The following is a 27,593-nucleotide window of genomic DNA, read 5'->3' on the forward strand; positions in this document are numbered from 1 at the left end:
TAGAGTTCTCTGGTTTTTTCCTCTCTGAAATATTAGTTTAGCAACTTAAAAAAGAAAACAATATTTAATAATTCATATGTTCACACATACTTATTTTTCTAAACTCATCAGCCCACACACTTTTTATCAAGCTATATATTTCTAAATTAAAGGATAATCTAGCTATTTCATTCTTACACTAAAGTAATTATTTTCTGAAACCTAAATTCATTATAACTTTATATGTACATTTCATATTTCATTTCCACGTTCTCATTTAGAATAAACTCTCTTTGGAATATTGGCACTTTCTTTGTTTTTTTGGTTTTTTTAGTCCTGCCTGAACTTCACCAGCTTATTTCTCTACCATTGAAATTCAAAACACACATGTGTGTTGATTTGAGTGTCCTTCAAAATCCTTCTTCAGATTAGAGTTCCAATCTATTTTTTCTAAAGAATAAGAGCTCACAGGTGTGTACTGATACGTTTCCTTTAGTCCTAAAAACTATTGAGAATGGAAGATTGTGTACTATATTTCTTTCTATATTTTTAAATGCAAACATACTAATATATCATGAAACAATGCCCATACTAAGATCAGTGGGCTTTTCCTATTTTGAAATTACCTGTATTCCCTATAGTTGGAAATCTGAGATAGCACCTAGAATCTCAGATCCAATATTAAAGTTGTATATAAAATAAATAAATAAATAAATAAATAAATAAATAAATAAATAAATCATTCCGAGGAATTGAAAAGTACTCTCTAGTTATCGATAAGACCATGGAATGGTTGTGGTTTCAATATTTTATTTAATATCAAAAAGAGCATTCAAAGCTGGAGACCTTGGAATCGTGTCGTTTCACAAGTCGGAAAGAGAGCTGTGGAGTAGCTTTGCTTAGCAGAAGGCAGGTTGTCTCCTTTTGAGGCCTAGTCATGTGTGAAAGAAAAACACAGCCAAGTTTTGGGTCCATCAGACAGCTCTTAACTATCTTTAAAAATAAATCTTGGCTTTGCTTGAGACTAACGTGTTTAAACCAACGTTTTCATTCTTAAAGATTAAACCTAGGGGTCTTTTAAAAGAAATTTAATCCATGTGTTTTTGATTTACTAAATCCTAAATCATTACCCATAAACTCTATGTCTCTCTAAGCTCTTTGATGTCTAACAAATCTTTGAAACCATGTAAGGCCCCTTTTGTTCCAGAAAAATAGGAAGTTGGTTTTTACTAAGGGTCAATAAACAGCATCTTCAAAAAATCTGAAATCTAAAATCCTGCAACCATGACAGAATGGACATTTGAATGAGTACTAATGCATTTGTCTGATGCAATGTGAAAACTGTAAGTATCATATTTTTGAAGACAAGTGCTATTCTGTTATAATCCTTACTAACCCCAAGAACATTATTTTGGCACAACTCCTCCTTCTATTGTAATACAAAATAAACTAAGTATTTATTACCAGTTTATCCCGACACACAATAGGTACTCAGTAAATATGCTGTCGAATGTTAAATGAATGATATTTTCTTCTGCCCAGAACCTTCTAGCTAATGTCAATCTTTCTCTCAATATCAATATCCATCTGTCATATCTTGGAATGAAATCTATTCTGAGTCAGTGACCTAGTTCAACAATTTTTTTAAATAAGCCATCTAACTAAATATATGACATTTATTGAAATTCACTCTGTACCATCAAGCAACAGCCTTGCAAAGACTGCTGAAAATAGAAAGGAATTTGTAGGCTAATTTGATTAAGCATTCAGTTGTTACCATATGCTTTCTGAAAATTGATTTTTCCCCCTTTTATCATTCCTGCTATCCTTCCTCCTACCTTGACACCCTTACTGATTGAAATCTATGCACAGAAAAGAACAGGTCATTTGTATCTATAAGCAAGAGCAGCAAGTTTCAACAGGCTTAGAAAACGTAATGCTGTAATCATAAGTTTTCATAAGGAATACTTAGCAGTAGTGGTGTTGGAGTTTGCATCACATTACATGGATGACACATCTTTGAATTCCATTGTGTGGAGAAAAACACCTTCTTACTCTAGTTATACTTCCTGTTTGTGAGTCTATGCTTTCTGGTAACTAGACTTCCCATATGGACTCGGCCCAAATAGGTAACTTAAGTGCAGTTGAAAGCTACGGAATCAGCAACTACTTCTGTCTAAAGGAAAGAAAGTCGAATTTAGAAGGCATAGTACTGAAACATGGACACTGAGATCATTTATTATGTTGTGAATTCCTAACTACTCATCACATTTGGTCCCCAGAAAACTTCCCTGATAAAAACTTTCCCTGATCAAAAGTATATTAGCTTTTCTTGTGTCTGTGTAATACTGGGGGGAGGGTGCCAGAATTTGTCAATTTCTTGTATCTTGGTGGGGAGATAAAGAAAAATTGCATTATTATGGTCTTGAAATGGAGATTCTCGTAGATGAAACTGAAGCTTTGCCGAATACATACATCATCATTAAAGCTTGTTTTAAAATTTAATTATAGATAGCACTGTAGAAGGAGTAATTTATTTATATAATTTTGACATGTTTAGTGTTTATTTCAATGGATGGTTAATCAGAGAATCAGTATAACTATATATATTAATGTTATGCTAACACATTTTAAGATGATTATTTACTTATTTATTTATTTATTCATTTATTTTATTCACTGAGAAGAGGGAAAGCAGAGAGACAGACTCCTTGCATGTGCCCTGACTGGGATCCACCAGGCAAGCCCACTAGGGGACAATGTTCCATTGCTACCAGAGCCATTTTTAGCGCGCCTAAGGCAGAGAGGCCACGGAGCCATCCTCAGTAGCCGGGGCCAGCTCTTGCCAATCGAGTCATAGCTGCAGGAGGGGATGAGAACAGAGAGAGAAAGAGAAGATAAGAGAGGGGAGAAGCAGATGGGCACTTCTCCTGTGTGCCTTGACTTGGAATCAAGCCTGGGACATCCACACGCCAGGCCAATGCTCTACCGCTGAGCCAACCAGCCAGGGCCTAGATGGTTTTTTAACTTCAACTAAAAGGTCTCACAATTTGATAAATGAGCAGTCAAATGCCTCTATATTTATACATTCGGACAAATTTCAATTTAAGAAAATTCTTATGATAATTCTCATGCCACAGATACTGAAAATAAATAATGAAGAAGACTACCTGGAGGTTTCAATGAGGTGTTGAATCCCTTGGGTTAAGGGAGGGATAGGTGGGGGGATAGGCTCTAGGGCCATGGGCTTGGCACATGGCAAGTCATGACTAAACAGTCCCATTAGGAATCAGGCTGCTGTCTTACTAGTAGGAAAATAACTGGTACAAACTAAGTTGGGAATCCAGGGAAGCTCACAGGAAAATGTTGGGCACACGATGAGCAAAGTCTAACCTTCCTCCTACTCTGTCACTGGTGGTTTGATTCTAGAGAAGCTAGACTCTCATCTGTCCAGTCCTAAATTAGGCCCCTTAGTTCACCCTACCCTTAGCTACCAGTGAGAATTGCAGGATTATGCAGCAGAAGCAGGAAGACTGTTATTTGGAGTGTCGGAGGTATGTCCTCAGCCCTCTGTTAGCTCCTCATAAACACTCTAAATGACATTCCATGTTCTCAAAGGAAACTGCAGTATTAAAAGAAAGAGCGAACAAACTTTGCACCATCTTCATGACTAAACTTTTCTAGCGTATCAGTGATTATAATGCATCTATGACTGTTGGGACTGAAAGATAGGTCCCTAAAAACTGTATCCAGTTACTTTCCGCTGGGACATCACCTGCTGTGAATGTGTGTCAGCTTTCCTGTGGTATTATCTCGAGGCCATTTCTCTGGGCCTCGAATGTGCAGAGTTCATGCTGGAGTGTGTGTAAGAATCATATTCACCATGTTCCCAACATGAACTCAGCGGTCTGAGCATTGGAGGAAAGCTCATATTAGGGCGGGCCTTCCCTTCCTGTCCGTCTGCTCTCTGGGAGTACCTGACTGTGGTCTCATGTTGGGGCAGATGGTCCCTACTGATGCTGTTTTTTCAATTGAGTGTAAAATAGGACAACAAATATCTTAAGTTCTAATGAATTATCATAAAAAAGCAGCCAAAACAAAGTTTGTTGACATAAAAAAGCTTCTTCCTAACAGAAATGACTATGCATTTTGGACTTTTCAAAAATTCCCTTTCTGTCACATCAGAATTAAGATCCTTCTAAATTCTATTTCAGTCTCAGTAGCACACTTGTTCAGTAACTTTGTCCATCAGGTCCAATGATTTTCAACATTATCTGGCTTTTCAAAGAGCTTACAAAAAATCCTGTTATTTTATTCACCAGAAAAATGCAGATAAAACCCCAGACAGTTTCATTAACAACAAGGTGACAGCCCTTGAATCTGTGTCATAAGTTGATTAATTACTTTCCAAGTGTTATTAAAGAGTCTGAGTGAACAATTACATTGGTATTTAGGATCAAGACTCCCTCACAATTCCTAAAAGGGTTTTAATTTTCAGAGCTAGATGATCAATATATCTGATTCTTTTGTTTATCATCTTTAGACTGTTGTTTTTACTGGAAAGAGAGCAGGGTATCTGTTTCGGTATGTTTTTCTTTTCCCTGAAGTTATTCCTTGCAGATTTCAATAAAACTGGTTTTGAAATAAAAACAATCAAATGCTGACATTTCTTAATAAAGGATTATAAATCTCTTGAATTATATAAACAGTACAATGAATTCACTACAGAGGTCATGATTACAGAACCATTTAATTCTCAAATCTGCCTTGAGGACTGGTTAGGTACTCAGTGAGAAAAGGTATTAGAATGAGTTTTAATCAAATTTGTGTTCTTGTTTAGGTCATTTTCCATTTTCTCTCTTCTCATTACAATAATTGTAAACTTTCACCATCCTCTAAAACTCATGACTCTCTTTGGCTCTTCTTCTTTTCTTTTTTTTTATTATTTTTTTCTTTTTTTTTTTAAGTGAGAGGAGGGGCGATAGATAGACAGACTCCCACATACGCCCTGGAATCCAAATGGCAACCCCTGTTGGGCTCTGTTGGGATGATGCTTGAATCAACCTAGCTATCCTTAGTGTCCGGGGCTGATGCTCAAACCAGTCAAACCACTGGCTGCGAGAGGGAAGAGAGAGAGAAAGAGGAGGGGAAGAGAAGTGGATGGTCGCTTCTCATGTGTGCCCTGACCAAGGATCAAACCCAGGAAGTCAACACACCAGGCTAATGCTCTACCCACCCAGTGAACCGGCCAGGGTCTTACTTTCAGTATAATATCTTTCTTTATGATTCAGAGAAGAAACAGAAGCCCAAGTGGTTTCCATGTCAATAATTATTACCTCTCTGCTTCTATCTCAAATGATAAAATGGTCTTTTCATTTTTCTTTCTTTTTTCTTTTTAAAATATTTTTAAATTTAGAAATTAAATGGAATGAGGAGACATTGATCAATGAAAGTACATAGTTTTCAGGTCAACATCTCTATAGCATTGAACTGTTGATTGTGTTATGTGCCCATCACCCCAGTTGAAATCATTTTCCATCATCATACATTTGTCCCTCTTTACTCCCTCCTTCCCACCTCCCTCCCCTGGCAACCACTTCACTTTTCTCTATGTCCATGAGTCTGTTTTATATCCCACGTATGTATGAAATCATATAGTTCTTAGCTTTGTCTGATTTACTTATTTCACTTAGTATACTGTTCAGCCAGTGGACCTGATCCCACTCTTAAACCGTATCTTGGGGCACTTTGCTGCATCCTTCCCACCTTCCTACCAAACCCTTCCCATCTTTTAAAATCTCCCTCACCTTTGTTCATTCAGCTCTCACTCAACTTCTTCTTCTGGAAAGACAACACGTATGTCCAACACACGCTTACCTTAAGTATTCACTGCTAATTCTGCCTTGTCCTTTTAGTAAAGAATTCTTAAAAAATAACGTTCTAACTCATTTTCTCTTCTCTCATTTATTTCTAGCTCATTCAACTCAAGCACTCTGTTCCACATTCCCAAGAAAGTGACCTCACGGGAATCAGCAATAACCTTCTCATTGCCAAATAGCACTGATACTGTGGCCCACCGTCCCTACATGCTCCGATTCTTTTCCTTCTGATCTCATCTTCCAGATCCCGAGGTCCAGGCTCATTGGCCCCTTGGTGCCTCAGACACACCGGGCATGCTCTCAGTTTGGCCCTTCTTGCCTCTGCTCAGAAATCTCTGTCCACATCTCAGATAAACTAAATCCTATCCTATCCTCCCCTTAAAAGCTGCCTTTCCAGTTTTTCAAAGCTATAAACCTCCCCTACAACCTTTGCTCTGGTGAGCCTGGTCCCCCAACGCTGCTCTTTGCTTTTGCCTGCAGCCCTGATCAATGTCTAGTATATTCCATGAACAGCTTGATTGTTATCTGCACTATTTACTGTCTGGATGTACCTGGTAGAAACCATGTTCTACAGGAGTAGGAATGTTTGTTTTGTTTCTGATATACCCCAAGCACCTCATACATAGTAGGGCCTCAATAAATACATGTCAAATCAAGTCTTAAATAGCTGTTGGACCTACAGAACTGATGTCTGAGAGATGGATTTCTGGACTCTGAAGTAACAAGATCTTTATTCCTAATCTTCATCCTCGATCGTCTGGACAGATGAAATGACCTTCCAGCATGTCCTCTGGCCTCTAGCTCCTTCCCCCTCCAATCCATTTTCCTCACAGTCACAAAATTGTGTAATATATAGACAAGAGTAAGCCAATTTACGTCTTCCGCTTACCACCTCTCAGCAGCTTGCCTCTACAGATAAGCTGCAGACCCCACAGTGGGACGTGCACTGCTTGATGCAATGTAGCCCAGCCTGACCTGCCAGCCTCACCCTCCCGCAGCCCTGCCCACACTGTGTCTGTCCTGCTCACAGCTTCCTGAGCAGCCCTGCGCATTCTCCCCAGGGTCCTCTGTCTACAGTATCTGTCCCCCGCCTCCACGGTGACTGAGCAACTCCAACTTCTCCCGCAAGTCCTAGCTCAAGTAACATCTCCACTCTGAAATACTCCATAGCCCTGCCCGTCTGCCAGGATGGCTCTGATTCCTCCGTGCTCCGGGCGTGTGCTCCCATTGTCACAGCTCCATGGCAGTGCAGTAGGCAACACCTGCATGGTGGGAAAGTTGGGCGTTTTTAAGTCTCTTGCTCTTTCTCTTTGTGTTTCTCTCTCTCCCTTTCTCCCTCACACACACACGCACACCCGCCTGGATTATTTTTATTTTTCCTTGAATTGATCGGTTATATAAATGCAGTCCTGAGCACAGTTGTTTCTAAGGTGTCCTGACCTTTTGGTTTATTGATTTTTTCAAGGATCCACAGTGTTTAGTGAGTTTTAGAAATTGGATTCTGTGCTTAATTTTTCTGTGCGGTTCCATTTTTACGCCGGTAGCTTTGCTTGGCATTCTCTATTCATTTAAAAGCATTTAAGATCTTTGTAGGAAGTTTTGTTTGGTTCATTACTCTTATTTCTGTTGATCTCAACACAGTGATATTTCTGTGCTTTTAATTTATCCCCAGCACTGTTAGAATTGAATTATGTTCACCCAAGGAATTCACATCTGTACAAAAACAAGGCTAGGTTTGACTGTTACTTCCATTCATGTATTTTCATGATTTCTAAACGTTTGTTTTCTCTGTTGCCTGTAAAAACAAATGTTGTATACTGACAAAATTCACTCTGAAATGGTTCTTAGTTCTTTCCACTGCCAGAGCGTCTGCTTGCAAGCTTTGATTTCAAGAAAAAGTTCTCAGGTCGCGGGAGCCAAGTAGAATTCAGACATACCTAAGAACTCAGAGGAAGTAGTGTTACCGCAAGCACTGCCTCCCTGGAGCACTCTGTGTTTCAGGCTCAGGGCCTACGGGGCACTTGGTGCCTCTCCCCTTCGCCTCTCTTGCCCTGGCTATTGTTTTCTCTCTACATAACGCCTCTGTGACAAGAATGGGGTCTACTCACCATCGCACTACTTTACAGCTGTTTGATTTCTGCGTTAGGTAGACAGGTCAGTTATATAAACCCGATCCTGAACACAGTTTTCCCCGTTTAGAGTTTTCCACATCTTATGCTGAGGACCTTTTTAAACATGGAGGGAGGGAAGTGTCTGATTCATTCATGAGTAATGTTCCAGCTTCCTATCCAGTGTGTCTCCCTTTGCTGGTTCACATTCTGACAGTTCCAGTCCAGTTTAGCTGATTTAAGCCCTGCTTTTGAATGCATCTGGAAAATGTGGCTAGGCTTATTTTAACTTACGTCCTTAGAAAGATGTTTCTCAGATGTGATTTGCGGATTCATATTATTCAGTGTTCCTTGACCGATTAAACAAAGTTTAGTAGCATTTCTGCCCACTCTGAACTTTAAAATTACACCTATCCATTTGGCTGAAAAATGTTTTTAAGTAGTTTTATAGGATTCCAAGCATGTTAGCACTTTCTTAATATTGAAAGTTCAGCCATTTCATTTTCAGAGGCAGCTAAGCATTCTTCTCTAATCTACAGCTTGTTAATAACAAAAGCCTGTCCATCAATCAGGACTCTGACAGTTCAATATATTTTCTGAATAGAACTTTTTACAACATGCCCACTGATAAAACAAATGTCCACTTATTCTTCTTTCCCAGAAGTTGAATACTTTCAGCCATTCTTAAAAGAACAAACATATTTACTAACAGATTATGAATTATGATGGATAAGCTTGAGATTACAATGAAATTCTGTTCTTTCTTATCTTCACTCCTACCACATCAGAATTGGACAATGATCTCAATCAAATGTTTCAACTAGAAAATGCATAGTTGGCTTTTTCTTGTCCTATAATTCAGTCATTTTCAACTTTTAAAAGAGGGGTTGCAGTATCAAATATGCATCTGAATAAAAGCACTATTTAATCTCATTCAAAGAATCAACACTTGTGTAACAGTCAAGAATCAGTGTTTACAGGAACCCCTAGAATTATTAATTATAAGGCATGAAAAGTATTATTTTACCACATTTAATATGTTTTCTCCTATAGCCAACCTGTATTTGAATTTTAATAAGCTGATTTATTATAAAGCATGCAAATCAATCCAATAATATTTTCCTTTTCAAAAATCTGAGTCTTGTAACAAGCTGCCCTACACAGTTTGTCTTTCCCCATAAGCACACAATCTTGTCCTTGATTCTGAATTTAAAAAAAGAAAACAGAATCTTGACTGCCTTTTACATAGTTATACCTCCACTTGATATTTAAAACCACCTATTAAAAACAAGTTACCTTGACAATCACTTTGAAAACATGTTTCAGAAACACATCAGCAAAACAAAAACAATAAGAATTGTATGCAGTTTTGCAACATGTGTATGCCACAAAAACCTTAAAAATATTGCTCTAACCCAACAGATAAGTAGGGTCAGCAGAAATCTTTTCAAAGTTCTGTCAGTAAAAAGGATGATTGTTCCTTTATTTTTCTCTATTTGCTTACAAATTGGATTGTCATGTAAAATACATTAATGAGACATACACTAAAAAATGTTATGTGTTGTTATTTATCTGAAATTCAAATTTAACTAGGCGATTTATATCTTTTTTGATAAACTTCAGTTGGGGTAAGTGTTTACTCTTCTCTAAAGAGGCAAAGTAATGGGAACCTATTTGTCCTTCTTAAGTACAGAAGGCCCTTATCATGGCTTTTTCTTGGAGGACAACTTAAGAAGGACTTCAAGAACTTCAAGTGGGTTTCAGGAAAATCACAGATATCCAAAGGGTGGGAAAATAAGAAATAACACTATTTAATCTGTAGATGAGAGGACTTAGGTAATGAAACAGTCACCAAATACTTTAAATGGGCTCACCCAGTAGACTGTGTCAAGTTCCTCATTTTTGACAAGGGTAGGCAAAAACTGGCTAAAACACAACTTAGGATAATAAGTATAATAGCTACATTTACTGAATGCCAGTGTGTGTAGTAGAATTGAATGCCAATGCCTCTCATAATTTATCTCCTACTCTCCATGACCAACCCACAAGATGTGTACCATCATCCCCATGTTTTAAAGAAGAAGTCAACAGACTCAGAAGGTTTGTAAATGTTAAATCTCAGATTCATGTTTGACACCAAAGCCTTCCCTTCTCCACTATACCCCGCCTCTTCTCCAAGATATTTTATGAGCTATTGGGAAGAATATTGTCAAGCAAACTAGTCTGTACATATTGGACATAAGATTTACTCATAGGTATTTTGGACTATGGACTGTACACTTTTTGAGAGAAGAAACTTTCAGTATCTAGACAAGATAATGTAATGCAATGGATACTCACAATATTTGACCAATATTGTATGATATAATATGACTTCATAAACAGTGAGTATTTATAAATACAGTATTTAAAATTACATCAGAAATATCCTATTGGAATCTCCTTTCTTTCTCTTTGTTTTTATGGGCCTACTTTTAAAGTTAATGGAAATAATATATAGAGAGAGAGAGCTAAGAATCTGCCTTGAGATTTAACTCTGGCAAGTTCTGGAGATTTAGCCATGACTGTTTTTATAACTGTAATTTCCTTAATATGGGGCCTCAGCCATTTTCCATTATCATAAATCCCTTTTATACACTTAAAAGCAAGATTGAAATTTTTTCTGATTTTTATATCTTGACTTCCCTTTGATACATTATTTCTGTCTTGAGATTATGTTAAGTAAGTAATGCAGAAGAATTTGAAGTTATATAGCAGAAAAAAACTAGTATACCACCTCAGAAATTTTAACTAATAGGTATGTTTCTAAATTCAAGGTAAAATACCTAAAGTAATTTTTAAGTAAATAAAGAGCCTGTCTTTTTCTAATCACTTGATTATGTTACATAAAGTTGCTTATGCACTTTGTGTTTGAAGTCACAGATTTGTAGTATCTTCGAGTGGACTTTGTTTAGTCAGGAAATTTTTTAAAATATTTTTTATTTATTCATTTTAGAGAGGAGAGAGAGAGACAGACAGACAGACAGACAGAAAGGAGGAGCAGGAAGCATCAAGTAAGAAGCATCATAGTCAGGAAATTTTTAGGAGCAAGGAATAAAAGAATCATACTGAAATGGCTGATGGAAAAATGAAAGAGAAGGGAAAGAGGAAAGGAAAAATGTTAGTTTCCCTTGAGTTTAAGATGTGGTCAGTACAGATGCTCAAAGCAGTAACCTCAGTAGCATTGGGGATCTTCTGCAACTTGGATCAGTGTCGCGCCCAATTAGGCTTTCTCCACATTGTGGCACAGGTGGTTATAAGACACTCCAAGTTATAAAGAAGATGTGGCACATATACACTATGGAATACTACTCAGCCATAAGAAATGATGACATCAGATCATTTACAGCAAAATGGTGGGATCTTGATAACATTATACGAAGTGAAATAAGTAAATCAGAAAAAAACAGGAACTGCGTTATTCCATACGTAGGTGAGACATAAAAGTGAAACTAAGAGACATTGATAAGAGCGTGGTGGTTATGGGGGGAGGGGGGAGAGGGAGAGGGAAAGGGGGAGGGGGAGGGGCACAAAGAAAACTAGATAGAAGGTGACAGAGGACAATCTGACTTTGGGTGATGAGTATGCAACATAAGTGAACCACAAAATAACCTGGAGTTGTTATCTTTGAATATATGTATCCTGATTTATTGATGTCGCCCCATTAAAAATAAAATTATTAAAAAAAAAAGACACTCCAAGTTAGCACCATCTTTAGTGTATGTGATCTTGGAAGGAGAGCGGTCCTCTCATGGTGTTTGTATTAAATCCCCAAAAAAGATGCTGATTGGTCTTGCTTTAGTCACGCGCTTGCTCCCAATCAAGCTGTGGGTCAAAGGAATAGATATCATTGAAAGACTAGCCTGGTTTGCATGCTCACCTTGTGATAAGGGAGGTGCACCATGTGATTGACAGGCCCATTAGTTAAGGAATGGAGAGTTTTCAAAAGAGTTGCCCATAGTGGAGACAGAGGCAGCCAGGCAGGTAAAACAAATGTTTACTAAAACATGCCTTTTGAATAAAAATGTTTTCCAAGAAATTCAAAGCATTCAAAACAATTTAAATAAACATCATACTTTTAAAAAATTAGAAATAATTCACAAGAACTAGATTACATGTTTATCATACTTTAGAAAATATTTTGTTTTCTTTGAAGCTGTTTTGTCATCTGAAAGCATGGGACTAATGCTTACCTTCAAAGACATTATGCATATTAGAAGAGATTATGTAATTGACAGTATTTTATAAACTATAAAATATTATCTATGTATTTATAATATGTGATTTCTAAGAAAATCAGTACCTAAAGTAAGTCAAGTCACCTACATCAAAGTTTGGAAGGTCTCTCTCTTACAAAATGTATTCCATTACACCCGTTGGGGTTTTCCTGAGAGATCAGTACTTGAACATAACATGCATATATGCTTGCAACAGGTTTTTGTGGATAATGATGATGATGACTAGTAACGAAGATAGGCACAGGTAGCTTCTCAATAAATTCTTAGAAAATTAAATGTATTGCTAGATTTCTAAGGCATAAAAAGACCAATGTAAGCTAGTTTCATGAGAAAACTAGAAGCAGACAAAGTTGAATAGCTGGTCTTAAGTACAGGCTGAGCTGATCCTTGTAGCTAACAGAACAGTCTTCTTGACAGGAAATACTCCTTAAACGCCAGTGAGTCAATAACCATGAAGCCGTTGAGGTAACCACTCCTAGGAAATGTTTTGCCAGTGAAATTGTTTTAACCACCAACAGAAAAGTAATAAAGAAATGTTTTATGGATGATTTAGTTTCACCTGCTATGTACACAACACTTTGCGAGAATCAATTAGTTAGTCTGAATCATCTTTACATGTTCCTTTTAGTAAAGAACTAGTTGGTTAAGTGGCCAACCCTATTTCAGAAAGGAAGAAGGAAAAAACAAAGCAGTAAAAAGACATTCCATATAGAAAGCCTGATCCAGGCACATCCCAGGAATAAATGTTTCAAGATAAAAGTGTGTGAAAAGTGAAAGTATTTCTGGAGCCACTACCAATATAAATATTAAAATTGCTCACACAGCTCGATCTGGCAGATTATTTAAATGAGGAAGAGAAAGCTGTATCTGCCAGCTCAGTGGCCATGGAGTAAAATGTAATTGTAGAAAACCATCTCTGAGTTGAAAACGGTTGGAGTTGGGAAATACTTCGGAGTTCATAAGTTCAACCCAGGAGTATGCTTGTAAATATTTCATAACCATCCCTCAGGGGAGAAAAAAATAGCTCTGGTTTGTAGTGCTAACCTATTTCTATGGTGTAAATACCCCACCAGGGCCGATTTCAGGCTACTGAGATGAGGTCACTGAATGTGAGTTGAGAAGAGATGCACTGATAGGCTGTCATGAGCCAGTGCCCTGGGCTCCAGCACAGGACTAGTCTAACACTGCAGTTTTGTAAATGACAAAGCAACTGAGGATGGAGGAGTGGCTCATGCAAGTATTTGGGGGCACTGCCACTGCTGAAGCTTGGGCTCTTCCTCACGCTGTGCCTCAGTATTGTGAAGGCATTATGAAGGAAGGGCCAGGATTGGCTGAGTGGTAAACGCACAGGCCTCCGCTAGCCTGGTCAAGTGTTCCCCTTTAGAGCTCCCCATGGACCTTCTGACATTGAGTTTAAACTGTGGTCTGTTTGCCTTCTCTACTCGTCTGAGATCTCACGGACACTGTTTTTGTTTTGTTTTGATTTTTGTGTCTTCAGTACTCTGCACAGTATCTAGAACATGGTAGGTGCTCAAAAAGTATTTATTGTGGGCATGAACAAACAATAATAGTGAATATTTATTGGCCTACTGTGTGCCAAGCACTGGCCTTCCATTAGCTCATAGAACCCTCAGAACAGCCGTCATAACAAGTGAGGTTGGTACTGTAATCACTCACGTATTTCAGATGAGCAAATAGAGCCTCAGAGAAGTCATTTGCCCAAGGTCGCACAGACAGTGAATGGATTCAGACCCTGCAGTCTGTCTTCAGAAACTGACACTCAGTTAACTGACAGTGTCATTGGGGTACGCAGCTCAGCAACACATACTTTCAAAAGGTATCCCCCTGTTCCTTTTGAATGACGCAAACATTTCCAGATAAGATCTAGTCTGACCAACACATTCCTTTACAAAGTTGAAATGGTCAAGGAAATGGAGTGTTCACCTTTTCTCATTGTCTGAGGATTAAACAGAAACCTGTATTTTAATTTAAAATCCTATTGTTGACAATGATCAACAATATTGTCTCATTTGTTTGGTTTGATAAAAAAAAAAAAATAACCTTTTTTTAAATATAATTTCTCTGAAAAATGACATCACCGCATGCTATTAAGAGAATGCAAAGAAGGTATAGGAGGCTGGTTACTAACTCCAGGGGTATTCTGCAAGGTTTTTTCTTTAAATAGAAAAAGTATCCTCTATCCCTATTGGTTTTCTTATGACTTGTCATCTCATCAAGTGAGATGATAAAAATCCCATTACTTAGATTCTAGTTATTCGAGATTTAGTACCATGAGTGACTTTTGTACCAACTTTGAGACATGAACCTTATTTTTGAAGCATAACATAATATAATATGTTAGGGTTTTTTTTATTTTATTTTAAGATCTATTTGAAGGCCCCTTTTACAAACCTGGAGGGGAAAAAAGTAATTTTCCCTCCACACTGTATTAATGGACATGAGCTAGATGCAAATTGGTTATTGTGCCTTTTTTTTTCTTTAGACAGTAATGGTTCATTTATTTTCGTTATTATTTTTTCCTAGAAAAAATAAGAGGATAAATAATGTATTAGGCTAATGTTTCCATTTTTAAAGATGTACCAGTACCATATTGAAAAGTGCATTTAATTTTTCTGCTTAATATAGTCTAGAAAGTTTATGGACACATTTGCAGTTTGTTTACAGACTGTATTTGTCTTCTAATAAGACAGCTTGCCCCAAATCATTTTCTTCTACTCTGTGTCATTCCCACCATCAGCACCAAAAATTTTCCGGTTCATTTTAAAACAATGAAAATTATATCATATATAAAACTAAGCCCTGGCTGGTTAGTTCAGTGGTAGAGTGTCAGCCATGTGTGGATGTCCCAGGTTCAATTCCCGGACAGGGCACAATGAAGAAGAGACTATCTGCTTCTCTACTCCTACCCTCTCTTCTCTCTCTCTCTCTCTCTCTCTCTCTCTCTCTCTCTCTCTCGTCCCCTCCTGCAGCCATGGCTCCATTGGTTCGAGCACATCTGCACCAGGCACTGAGGACGGCTCAGTGGAGAAACAGCCTCAGGTGCTAAAAATAGCTCTTTTGCAAGCATGGCCCCAGATGGGCAGAGCATTGGCCCCATACACGGGTTGCCAGATGAATCCCGGTTTGGATGTATGTGGGAGTCTGTCTCTCTATCTCCCCTCCTCTCACTTGGAAAAGAAGACAAAATAATAGCAAGTACAATACCCTATATTTATATTTATATATGCCATCTAACAAAGTGCTTTCAAAGATGAGATCTCATTTTGTTATTTAAAATAACCATGTGAGGGTATGGGAGGCTGGAATTTAAGAGGTGGATGAACTGCCTGAGAGCACACAGCTGGAGAGGGAAGGGCCCACGCACTCTGCCTGCCAGGCCTCTGCCCCAGGGCAGTCTCCCTCTCAGCCGGGAAGCCCCTTCAGGGTTAGGGAAGCATTCAGGAGCCCAGCAGATTCCTGTCAGCCAGTGTGGGATTGTGGTTCTGTGTGACTTTTGGCAAGTTTGCTCATCTAGAAGAGGAGAATAATAATACTTCCTACTTCACAGGGTGTTTATAGAGTAACTCAGAGGGTTAGGCAGAATGCCTGGCATATGGTAGGCACTCAACATGTTACTTTTATTATTATATGATTCCTCTTGCACGTCCTTACCCTAATGAAGCTTTGTTTTGCCCTCAGGGCCAACTAGTTTTCTAGCCTTCAAAGCCTATCTCCCTAATCACGTGCCTTCATTTGGACCCTGAAATCATTGTGTCTTTGACTGTCCGCCCTGGGTTTCTTCCATATCGTCTATAACTGTGAAGAGGAAGTCATAATACATTGTATTTTATCTCAAAGGAGCCCTGAGGGCTGCTAAGCAATCATTTCCTTCGTTTCCTGCTGTGCTCCATTCCATGCCCTACGGTGCTCTCCTGAACCCCTCCTCCACCCTGAAGTCCATGATCCCTCTCTGCACCCATCACTTTCTGCATGTGCTCATGGACCATAACTTATTTTTAAAACATTGAGATCACGTGCCCTGACCTCCTTCAGTGTCCTATACTTCTGATTTCTCATCCTCTCCTGCCTCAGATAGAGTCCTTGTCTTACATGCCAAGGTTCTTGAAAATGCTGCCGCCTTCTGCTCCTTTAAAATGTTGCCCCAACAATGTCTGTCTCCCTCATCCGCCCTCTGATTTCCCCACCTTGCTAGGCTCAACTTGCGGTTCTCCTGGCTGGGCCTCGTGCTCCTCCTTGCCTCTCTGTCTCTGCACCAATTTCTCTACCACCAAGGAGTTTCCATTCTCCAGCCTCATTTCCAAGTCGGCTGCCCTTCCTACACATCCCATAACCGACTCTCAGCCCATGCCTCCGCCAAGTGCCTGTGAGCTCCCCAGGGAGAGGCACCATGCTCTGCACTGCCAGCCCTGCCACACCGCCTGGCCCTTTGAAGACACCAGTAAATATTAGTGGAAAAAAGGGAGGCCTGCAAATAAGCATATGTCTTTCCGACAGTTTAAGAATAAACTCCTCATGACCCTGATATTGCCTTCCTCTTGTCTTTCCTTTAACAAACATTCTACTTCCTCGCCATGCATTCCCGTGCAATTTAGCATCTATTAAATATACTGGAAAGCTACTCATAAAGGTCAACAAAAAGTTTCCACGTGGGTCACATCCTCCTTTCTGAGCCCCTCACGTGGCCTGGCTTCTATGACTATGTGGTATTGGTTTGCCTGATGCCTCACTACCCTCACCTTTACTGACTCCTTCATTGGACTTCCCAGTGCATTATTCCCCAAGATTGGGCTCATTTGCCTGCTCCTCTCTCACGGCTATCTCCATGAATGTACTCTTGGTTTGAACCATCACCTCTGTGCAGATAACATGAAAAGTTTATTTCCATTCAAATTAGCATCCCAGTTAGTCCAGCAAGACCAAGTTCTGGATATTGGTTGTTGTTTTTTTCTGGTGCAGAAATGGCAAACACTTGGCACTCGCATTTCCCCTTGCCACTGTCTTGCCCAAGACCATGCGTGCCTGTTTTCTGACCAGGGCAGGCTTCTCCCAGAGTCCTTTCCTTATTCTCCTCTATTGTTTGACACAAATGCTCTGTCTGCTTGCAATCTTCATTCTTCATTTACTGTAGACACCTACCTCCTGGTGAATAATACAAAACCTATTACTCATCCCTATAGCAGAACATTTTCACTCATTCCTCAAAAGCACATCAAATTCTACATCTTTAAAACCAACTTAATGTATTCTTCAGGCTTCAGCCCAACCTTCTTCTACTGACTAACCTGGTTTTGTAACTTTCTCCACTCTTCCCTAGATGACTGCTTATCTTTGCTTTGGACTTCACCAATTTAGGTGTCAATCTTATTTATTCAAATATGTCTGTCATTCATCCCTTTCTTTCTATTCTTGGGGCCACCATGTTGGCTGGCCCTTATTACCTGCTTATGGGCTATAATAGCAGCATTTCAACTGGTTTTCTCCTTGCTAGGCTCCCTGCCCTAAGCCACCTTATCTCCAGATCAGTCTTCCTAGAATAAAAGTTTGGTTATATGGCTCTCCAGCCCCAAACCCCTCAGTTACTTTCTCTATATTACCTCTTAATAAAAGCCCCAATTCCTAGCAAATTTAGTAGAATATAATTATCTTTGATTTCTGAGTTAGAAATGTTTGGATTCAAGTTCTGGTTACTATATTTACCTGTTCTGTGACTTTGAGTTTATTGCTTAGTCTTTATTTACGCATTTATTCAACATGTATTTATTTAACATCTACTGTGTTCTAGACCTTTTGCCAGGTACTTGAGATAGAGCCATGAGTCAGACAGACCTTTTCCTTGCTCTTCTAGACCTAATAACTCTGTAGATTGTGCCTATTTCTCATAATCATAGTAATCCTAAATATAGGCCACGCCTCCGCCTCTTGTTGCTTTTAGCATTTGGTTTGTGCTGTGCAGAGTATTATTATGCCATGTATTATAGTTATTTCCTTATGTGTGTTATCTCTCAATCACGTTGTTGGTTCATTAGAGGGTAGGAGCTGTCTCGCGTTTTCCATAGTGCAAGCACAGAGCTATGCACATACTAGTTGCTCAATGAATTCTGTTGTGATTTTGCAGACCCAGGGATGGACTTCAGAATAGTTATAATACCTAGTATATTTTTAGATGTTCCCATTATCCTGGCAGATTTATGCATAAAAAATGAAATAAATAATAGCTATTAAGTTTCTATTCATGCTGAGCAGGCGTCCCCAAACTACACCTCGCGGGCCACATGCAGCCTCCTGAGGCCATTTATCCGGCCCCCAGCCACACTTCTGGAAGGGGCACCTCTTTCATTGGTGGTCAGTGAGAGGAGCCCTGTATGTGGCAGTCCTCCAACGGTCTGAGGGACAGTGAACTGGCCCCCTGTGTAAAAAGTTTGGGGACCCCTGATGCTGAGTATGATCATTCCAACCTATTATCCTGCCTTGACTTATTGTGAGTAGATTTCACAATGTTCATAACTTGTGCACCTTAAGTTTTTAAAAACTGAATCACAGATCCACTCTGCTTTCTAGTAGAAATATTGTTCATATGCATACAACAGAATGCTAAAATAATGTTCTCTTTACTAAATAGCTTGTGACTTGGTAATGAACAATATGCTGGGGGAGGGGGTTCATGAAATAATTCTAGGACTTAAGTCCTGAAGATTAGTTTTATTTTATACATTTTCAGCTTGCTGGTTTTCCCATGATCTTATATTAAGTTAAGCATGTGTCTATCTGAAACAATAGGTCAGCTATAGCCAAATTATAACCATACCTTTCCTCTGCACACAAAATCTTATTATAAACAGCATGTGATCATTTGCTTCTAGAATTTATGATTGTTTTCTTCCAAAAGGAAGCTAAATTTAGCCAAGTAATTCTACATGCTCCTAAGGAAACAATGCCTGCTGTGATTTCTAGAATAAATGAATCTGAACCACAATTCCTTTACTGGACTGACTGAGAAAGTTTGAATATCAACCTAGTCATTGACCACAGATATTACACCCTATTAAACACCCAGCAAGGGGTTAAGAAAGAAATTTGTTGTGTTTCTGACTTTGTTGCTGAATGAGTCTAACTTAGTCGCTCTATTGTCCTTAATACAGAACATTGTTTGCATCTCATAATGGATCTCTAAAATTGCTCATTTGGGCTTGAGTTCTAAAATTAAACTATGTAGAGTCATGTCCAGCCGCACAATGCATCTTTATGTGAAACCAGCTAGAGTTTTTTTCACTCGATGTACAATTTCTAGTTATGAAGCTTTGTGTCTGATTCTTTAACTGGTATAGTTCTTTCTGTCTCTTCTTTGTTTCTAATGACAACTAAATTGTTCTCACATTGAACGTTTTTTGGCAGATTCACGTCTCGCCATGAAGGCCCCTGCTGGGCTTGCACCTGGCATCCTCGTGCTTCTGTTTACCTTGGTGCAGAAGGCTGATGGGGAGTGCAAGGAGGCACTAGCGAAGTCTGAGATGAATGTGAACATGCAGTATCAGCTTCCCAACTTCACCGCGGCAACGCCCATCCAGAATGTCGTTTTACACAAGCATCACATTTACCTTGGTGCCGTCAACTACATCTATGTGTTAAATGACAAAGACCTTCAGAAAGTTGCTGAGTACAAGACTGGGCCTGTGCTGGAACACCCAGAGTGTTTCCCGTGTCGGGACTGCAGTCACAAAACCAACCTTTCAGGTGGCGTTTGGAAAGATAACATCAACATGGCTCTGCTTATTGACACGTACTACTATGATGATCAGCTCATCAGCTGTGGCAGCGTCCGCCGAGGGACCTGCCAGCGGCACGTCCTTCCTCCCTACAATGCTGCTGACATACAGTCCGAGGTCCATTGCATATACTCCCCACAGGCAGAGGAAGAGACCAGCCAGTGTCCTGACTGTGTGGTGAGCGCCCTGGGAACCAAGGTCCTGATATCTGAAAAGCAACGGTTCATCAACTTCTTCGTAGGCAATACCTTAAATTCTTCATACCTTCCAGGTTATTCACTACATTCGGTATCAGTGAGAAGGCTAAAGGAAACACTAGATGGTTTTAAGTTTTTGACAGACCAGTCCTACATTGATGTTTTGCCTGACTTTCGAGATTCTTACCCTATTAAGTATGTCCATGCCTTTGAAAGCAACCAGTTCATTTACTTCTTGACAGTCCAGCGGGAAACTCTTGATGCTCAGACGTTTCACACAAGAATAATCAGGTTCTGTTCCGTAGACTCAGGATTGCATTCCTACATGGAGATGCCTCTGGAGTGTATTCTCACAGAGAAGAGAAGAAAGAGATCCCCAAGGGAGGAGGTGTTCAATATTCTCCAAGCTGCTTATGTCAGTAAGCCTGGGGCCCATCTCTCCAAGCAGATAGGTGTCAACCTAAATGATGACATTCTCTTTGGGGTGTTTGCACAAAGCAAGCCAGATTCTGCTGAACCAATGAATCGCTCTGCTGTCTGTGCATTCCCCATCAAGTATGTCAATGAATTCTTCAACAAGATTGTCAATAAAAACAATGTGAGATGCCTCCAGCATTTTTATGGACCAAACCATGAACACTGCTTTAATAAGGTAAGTCACACAGGTTCCCACAGACAAATTATGAGATATAAATCAAGTCTAACAAAGTGGCAAATAACCTTAATCCAAAATATTTGATAATTCTTTCCAAGAAAATTTAGAAATTGAATCTTTAAAAGTAAAATTATATAGTTTGAGGAATAACTTAATGTGGTCATTAAAAGGAAAGTATATTTGTACAACTTAGGTTTGCACATTTACCAACATTTTAGATTATTAAACTTATTTCTCCTATAAGCTTTTGTTGTTCTATTTAGATTTACATAAAGTTTAACACAACAGCAATTTCTATGAAATATGATTATTTAGATTCCAATGGAGTCTTTATAATTTAAAATTTAAAATTAGACAGTCAAGTTAATTTGTGGATTTTAAAGGCTTTTTTCTTATGAGGCTCCATTTACTCACTTACATGCAAATGAATGGTCTATATTCTTGGCATTACTTAAAGAAACAACTAAAAACAAAATTTTAAAATCTCTTCTAAATGTTAGTAAATAAAACATTTTTAAATGAGCTAATATATGCCTCTAAATAACCTAGAAAACTAGAGAGGCGATGTTTGCTCCCAAATTCTTCCTTTGTTTTTGTTTAATGAGCATAAACAAATAATTTATTTGTTTTGAACATTAACTTTTACTAGTATGAATGTAAGTTTCCCTTACTGTTATGTCTGCTAAAACAAGTTTCTGAGATGCCTGGATGTGTCCTGAGATAAGGGGTCCGGAGCAGTGTTGCAGCATATTGCCCAATAAAAATAGCCCTGAGAATGTTCATAATTAGATCTCCTGGAATAGATAATTTTCATTTCTATTCTCATTTTAAAAAAATTTTTTATTTACAGTTAGCGTACATTATTATATTCATTTCAGGTGTACACACCAGAGGTTAGACACCATACAACTTACTAAGTGATCATTCTGACGAGCCTCACACACATCTGACAGCACATATAGTTATTGGAATATTATTGACTATATTGCCTATGCTGTATTTTACATCCCCATGACTATTCTGTAACAACCATTATGTACTGCTTAATCCCTTCACCTTTTTTACCCAGCCCCCCAACACCCCTCCCATCTGACAACCATCAAAATGTTCTCTGTATCTTAATCTGTTTCTGTTCTGCTTGTTTGTTTATTTTGTTTTTTAGATTCAGTTGTTAATAGATGTGTATTTATTGCCATTTTTATTGTTCATATTTTTTATATTTGTCTTTCTTTCATTCTTCTTCTTAAAGAAGACCCTTTAACATTTTATATAATACTCGTTTGGTGATGATGAAGTTCTTCAGCTTTTTCTTGTCTGGGAAGCTCATTATATGTCCTTTGATTCTAAATGATAGCTTTTCTGGGTAGAGTAATCTCAGTTGTAGGTCCTTGACTTTCATCACTGTAAATATTTCTTGCCAGTCCCTTTTGGGTTGCAAAGTTTCTGTTGAAAAATCAGCTGACAGTCTTATGGGAACTCCCTTTTAGATAACTAACTGCTTTTCTCTCGCTGCTTTTAAGATTCTCTCTTTGTCTTAACATTTGCATATTAAGTAATTATTTGTCTTGGTGGTGGACTCTTTGGGTTCACCTTGTTCGGACTCTCTGCACTTTCTGGAATTATATGTCTATTTCCTTCACCAGGTTAGGGAAGTTTTCTGTTATTTTTTCAAATAGGTTTTCAGTTCCTTGCTTTCTCTCTCCTCCTCTGGCAACCCCACAATGCAAATGTTGATGCACTTGAAGTTGTCCCAGAGGCTTCTTGCATATCCTCATTTTTTTTTTTTTTTTTTTTGGATTCTTTGTTTTCTTCTTCTGATTGGGTAGTTTTTGCTTCCTTATAGTCCAAATCACTGATATGATGCTTGACTCATATATGCTACTGTTGATTTCCTATAAATTATTCTCCATTTTAACTGATATAGCCTTCATTTCTGACAGGCTCTTTCTTGTGCTGTTGAAGTTTACACTAAATTCATTGAGTATCCTTATAACCAGTGTTTTGAACTCTGCATCTAGTAGATTGTTTGTCTCCATTTTGTTTAGTTCTTTTTCTGGAGTTTGTTCTGTTCTTTCATTTGGGACCTGTTTGTTTATCTCCTCATTTTGGCAGCCTCCCTGTGTTTGCTTCTATGTATTAGGTAGCATTTCTATTTCTCCTAGTCTTGGTAGAGTGGCCTAATATAATAGATGTTCTGTAGGGTTCAGTGGTACAGCTTCCCCATCACCCAAGCTAGGCACTTGAGGTACACCTCCTACCCCGTGTGGGCTGTGTACACCCTCCTGTTGCAGTGAGGCCTTGATTGCTGTTAATATGTTCATAGGAGGGATTTACCACCCAGGCCATTCAGATGCGGGGAATGGCTGTGACCACCAACCTCTGACCACTGTGGAGGATCAGCCATGCAGGGGCCACACCACAAAGCAGGACCTACTTCAGCAGGGCTCTGATGCCTTTGAGTCTGTCCCTTGACTGTGTCATTTGTGGAGGCAATTGGGTAGTGCTTTGACGTGGTCTAAAGCTGTCCACTGAGTGCACTGACTTTGGGACCTCCAGGGAGATGCAGGCTAAGGTCAGTTACCACCTGTGTTCTGCCCAGGACCACTCAGCATGAGCTACAAAGTGATCAACAGATGGCTGCTTCTTGTACTGGGCTTGTAGGTGCCCAGACAAAACCAAGCTGCAAACTAAGGCTGATTGCTGCTACTGCCTGGGCTGTGGCCACTTAGCAAAAACTTTGGGGCATGCAGAGGCCAGATGCTGCTTGTTTGAGAAATTTTAGGAAACTCTGATGCATGAGCCAAGACAGGTCATTTATATGGAAAATCTATTGGAAAGAGTTTGAGTGGATCCAAAAGTTGGGTAGGATGGGGCCTCAGGTAATACCAGGGCATGGTGAATAGTGTGAGCCAGGTTGATGGAGACTCAGATATGGTGCCTGCCTGCCCTCTGTTGGGAGAGGGGCATGTTTCAGCAAAGGTACAATAGCCTCTGCCAGCACTTTTGTCTACGAGAAAGCTGCCCTTTCAGCCTCAGTGCTGATGCCAGTTCTTTCCTGTGTGTCCCTGGTACCTTTCAAGCTGCTACCCCAGGCCCAGAGCTCAGAGCAAGTGAGTCTATATTCATGTAGGTCCTTTAAGAGGAACACTTGGGACTCCAGTAGCCCTCCATCTCACTCAGCCTCAATCCCTGCTGGTTCTTATAGCCAGAAATAATGAGGGTTTCTCTTCCTGGCACTAGAATCCTGGGCTGGGAGTCAGGGGCCTGGTGTGGGGCTGGGACCCTTCACTTCTTAGGGGGGGACCTTTGCAGCCAAGATATTCTTCCCAATTTTTATCTGCCACACATGGGTTCAGGACCAGCCCATTCAGTGTCTCCATCCCTCCTATCATTCCAGTGTGGCTTCTTTAATTCCCTAGTCATAGGACTTCCATTCAGGCAGATTTCAGGTGGTTTTGAATGATATTTTTTCTGTAGTTTAGTTGCAGTTTTGATGTGGTTGTAGAAGAATTCAAGTAGTACTGCATTTACCTAGCCCACCATTTTGACTACAGTCCCTGCTTTGAATCTTGACATCAGTCATGGACTTTCTACTTGAATAGACGTGGGTCTACCAAATTCAAATTTGTTACTTTTAATTTGGTAGTATTTGATATCTATAAATATAAATATTTTATTGACAATTATTTAGACTTACATGAAATGGTATGTTCACAGAAAAGGTTGGGGACATTCTTTGTTGCTTTGGTTTAGAGATAGTAAAAACCACCAGCTACACCAGGGGATTTATCCCAATGGTCATTAGATCACTGGGAGCCAGAGGAAGAATACCACACTGGCAGTAACTTTGGCCCTTTAGCTTTCTTGGTTTGGACCCATATTTGAGTATATGAACCTGGCCATGCCTCCTAACATAATAACCACTAGTGATCACAATTGAATGAACAAGTAGTACAGTTTTTCTCAAGACATTTTGACTTTATAAAAAATATCTCACTCTAGGCCCTGGCCGGTTGGCTCAGTGGTAGAGCATCGGCCTGGCATGCAGAAGTCCCGGGTTCGATTCCCAGCCAGGGTACACAGGAGAAGCGCCCATCTGCTTCTCCACCCCTCCCCCTCTCCTTCCTCTCTGTCTCTCTCTTCCCCTCCCGCTGCCGAGGCTCCACTGGAGCAAAGATGGCCCAGGCGCTGGGGATGGCTCCTTGGCCTCTGCCCCAGGCGCTAGAGTGGCTCTGGTCGCAACAGAGCAACGACGCCCCCTGGTGGGCGTGCCGGGTGGATCCCGGTCGGGCGCATGTGGGAGTCTGTCTGACTGTCTCTCCCCGTTTCCAGCTTCAGAAAAATACTGAAGAAAAAAAAAAAAAAAAAAAAAAAAAAAAAAAAAAAAATATATATATATATATATATATATATATATATATATATATATATATATATATATATATATCACTCTAACAGTTTTCAGTCCAAGTAATAAAGGTTATAATTGCTAGCAGGAAGAACATTAAACATGTCCTTGGTGAAAGAAAGTATATCATTTGCTGAGGGCTACCAAGTGCATATCAATTCAGGAATGTTTGGTTCACTTTTACTGAAACATCTGGGATACTTCCCCAGATGGAAACTCCAAGCAATTTTTTTATATAAAGTTTTGAAACTTCTGAGAAAACAAATTCATGTTTTGGTAAACTGCAGACGTAAGTGTTCTTTTTGCCCTTCACGAGTCTATGAATATATACAGTGTACATACATATCTATCTCAACAAAGATATATACTGCTCCCAAAAATTAAGGGATATTTTATTGCTTCATATTCATTTTGAAATATCCCCTAATTTTTGTGAGCAGTATATTTCTCCCTGCATATGTTTAATATTTGTTGCAAACTTTGTAAGAAGCAATGGGATCATCATGGGGCTGTCCCTTTCCTTCACTAGAAAAAAAATGAAAAGAAACAAAAGGGCTTTCAGAAACCTGGAATTAGAAAATAAAGTGTAATATTAATAGCATTCCAGAGAAAACACTTTCGCCGCATCCAATAAATGACTTCAGAAACACAAGTTTAGAAAGAGTCTGTTTGGAATTCCTCCAGGAGTTCTCCAGCACATAAGCTATTTAAATCTTGTTCTATTAAAAATTAAAAAGACTACTTATGAGGGTGTATTGATCTCTTATTATTTATTTGTTCATGTCGGCCCCCAGATGTAAAAGTACTTTCAATTCTAGAAATTCTCAAAACACATCTGAACTTTATTTCATCCCTTTGACTTTTTGAGTATCCCAAGGGAACAAAAAGGCAAGATTATCCAGTGAAATTCAGGTCAGTTTTATCACCAAGGAAAAATGGCCAAAATGCACCAGCCACACCTGAAATCATTATCACTCCCATCACAGAAATTCTTGTGGGAAACGAGCTAGAACTTGCCAACATAGTCTTTTTACAAGGGAAGCCAACTTCTACACCGGCCAAATTCCATAAAAACAAATACTTTCAAACCTCCTCTATTTACTTGCTTGTTTATCTTCTGTGGTTTCTGAAGATCAAAATTCTTTCAAGAATGAGACTGCCCACATTTTCAGTTTTTATATACCCATTTATTCCCATAAAAACCCTTCAGATTGTTCCAATAGTCAGCCTAAAATGAAGGCACCTAGAGCCATTATTCACACAAAAACAAAATGACTTACAAGATCAAACCAGTTGGGAGAGACTGTAAGCAATCAAATGACTCCATTTTGTCTTGGCAAATTTACTTGGCAGGATGTCAGGTGACCCTTCTAACAATTTCTTGGAACTGACTTTTTATTTTGGCATAGAGATTGGTGAATAGACATATATTGTAGTTTTGTTATTAACAAAAATAATCAATTAGGTCTTTGTGGAGGGACTATTGTGTGGTCTGTGGACAAGATTAAGAAAGATGGAGCAAATTACCTTACTCAGAGAGGTGACAGAAATACAATTAGTGCCCTTTGGACCAACCACACCCAAGCCCAGATGAAGTCAAGGGAATAAATCTCATTTGGCTCATCAGCATAAAGCTGATGACTATTCTATTGAGATCCTCCCCTAAGAACTCCCCTAGAAACAGATAAAACCCGTAAGACAAAGGATCCAGTGCCTGCCCTCCTGCTGGAGCATGCCCGCACCTCTTCCTTCCCATTCTTCTAACCTGCCAGGCACATTACCTTGCCTATCTCTCTCCTAAGCTCCAGGGGCCCTTTTTTTTTGGCCTCTAATTTATTTCATGAACCCATGCAGCCCAGCTGGCTCACGTTTTCTACCTCTATGACTTTCTAAATAAACTTTCTCTAATAAATAGGGGGGGGGGGAGATGCAGCTGTAATTTTCCACTGAGGCTTCTGCCCATCCTTGGGGTCTGAGCACTGCCGTGGGGGGGGGGGGGGGGGGGAGGTTCTGGCCTTTCTTGAGCTGCCCTCCAAGTGCAACCAGGGTTTCAACCACAGCATCAGTCAGAGTGCTAAGGAAGGCTCTTCTCAATTTAGGACTCCAGTAGGTTCAGCAGGCCTGACTTGCTTATTTAAGATTACTCATGTTGCTTTTCCCACTCTGACATTTTATGAAACACTAGCTATACAAATTCTTTATATACATCTTCTCATACTGATGATGTCATTAAGCCCACTTGTGAATCATCTGATAGTTTCCAGAGCACATCATGCGCACCTCTAAGTTATTTGTGCTTCAGAACT

General features: G+C 39.3%; 1 protein-coding gene across 2 annotated transcripts in view; it reads left to right on the forward strand.

Annotated features, from left to right (window-relative positions):
* The window catches only part of MET (MET proto-oncogene, receptor tyrosine kinase), a 132,885-nt gene that overhangs the window by 6,931 nt on the left and 98,361 nt on the right, over positions 1–27,593 (forward strand). For both annotated transcript variants that reach the window (XM_066362535.1, XM_066362534.1), the window contains exon 2: positions 19,657–20,876. In XM_066362535.1, coding sequence (XP_066218632.1) covers positions 19,671–20,876 — 1,206 coding nt within the window. In that variant the 5' untranslated portion in view covers positions 19,657–19,670. The remainder of the gene's footprint in view (positions 1–19,656; positions 20,877–27,593) is intronic.

Source organism: Saccopteryx leptura, chromosome 2, assembly GCF_036850995.1.
Source record: "Saccopteryx leptura isolate mSacLep1 chromosome 2, mSacLep1_pri_phased_curated, whole genome shotgun sequence".
NCBI classification, from domain to species: Eukaryota; Metazoa; Chordata; class Mammalia; order Chiroptera; family Emballonuridae; genus Saccopteryx; species Saccopteryx leptura.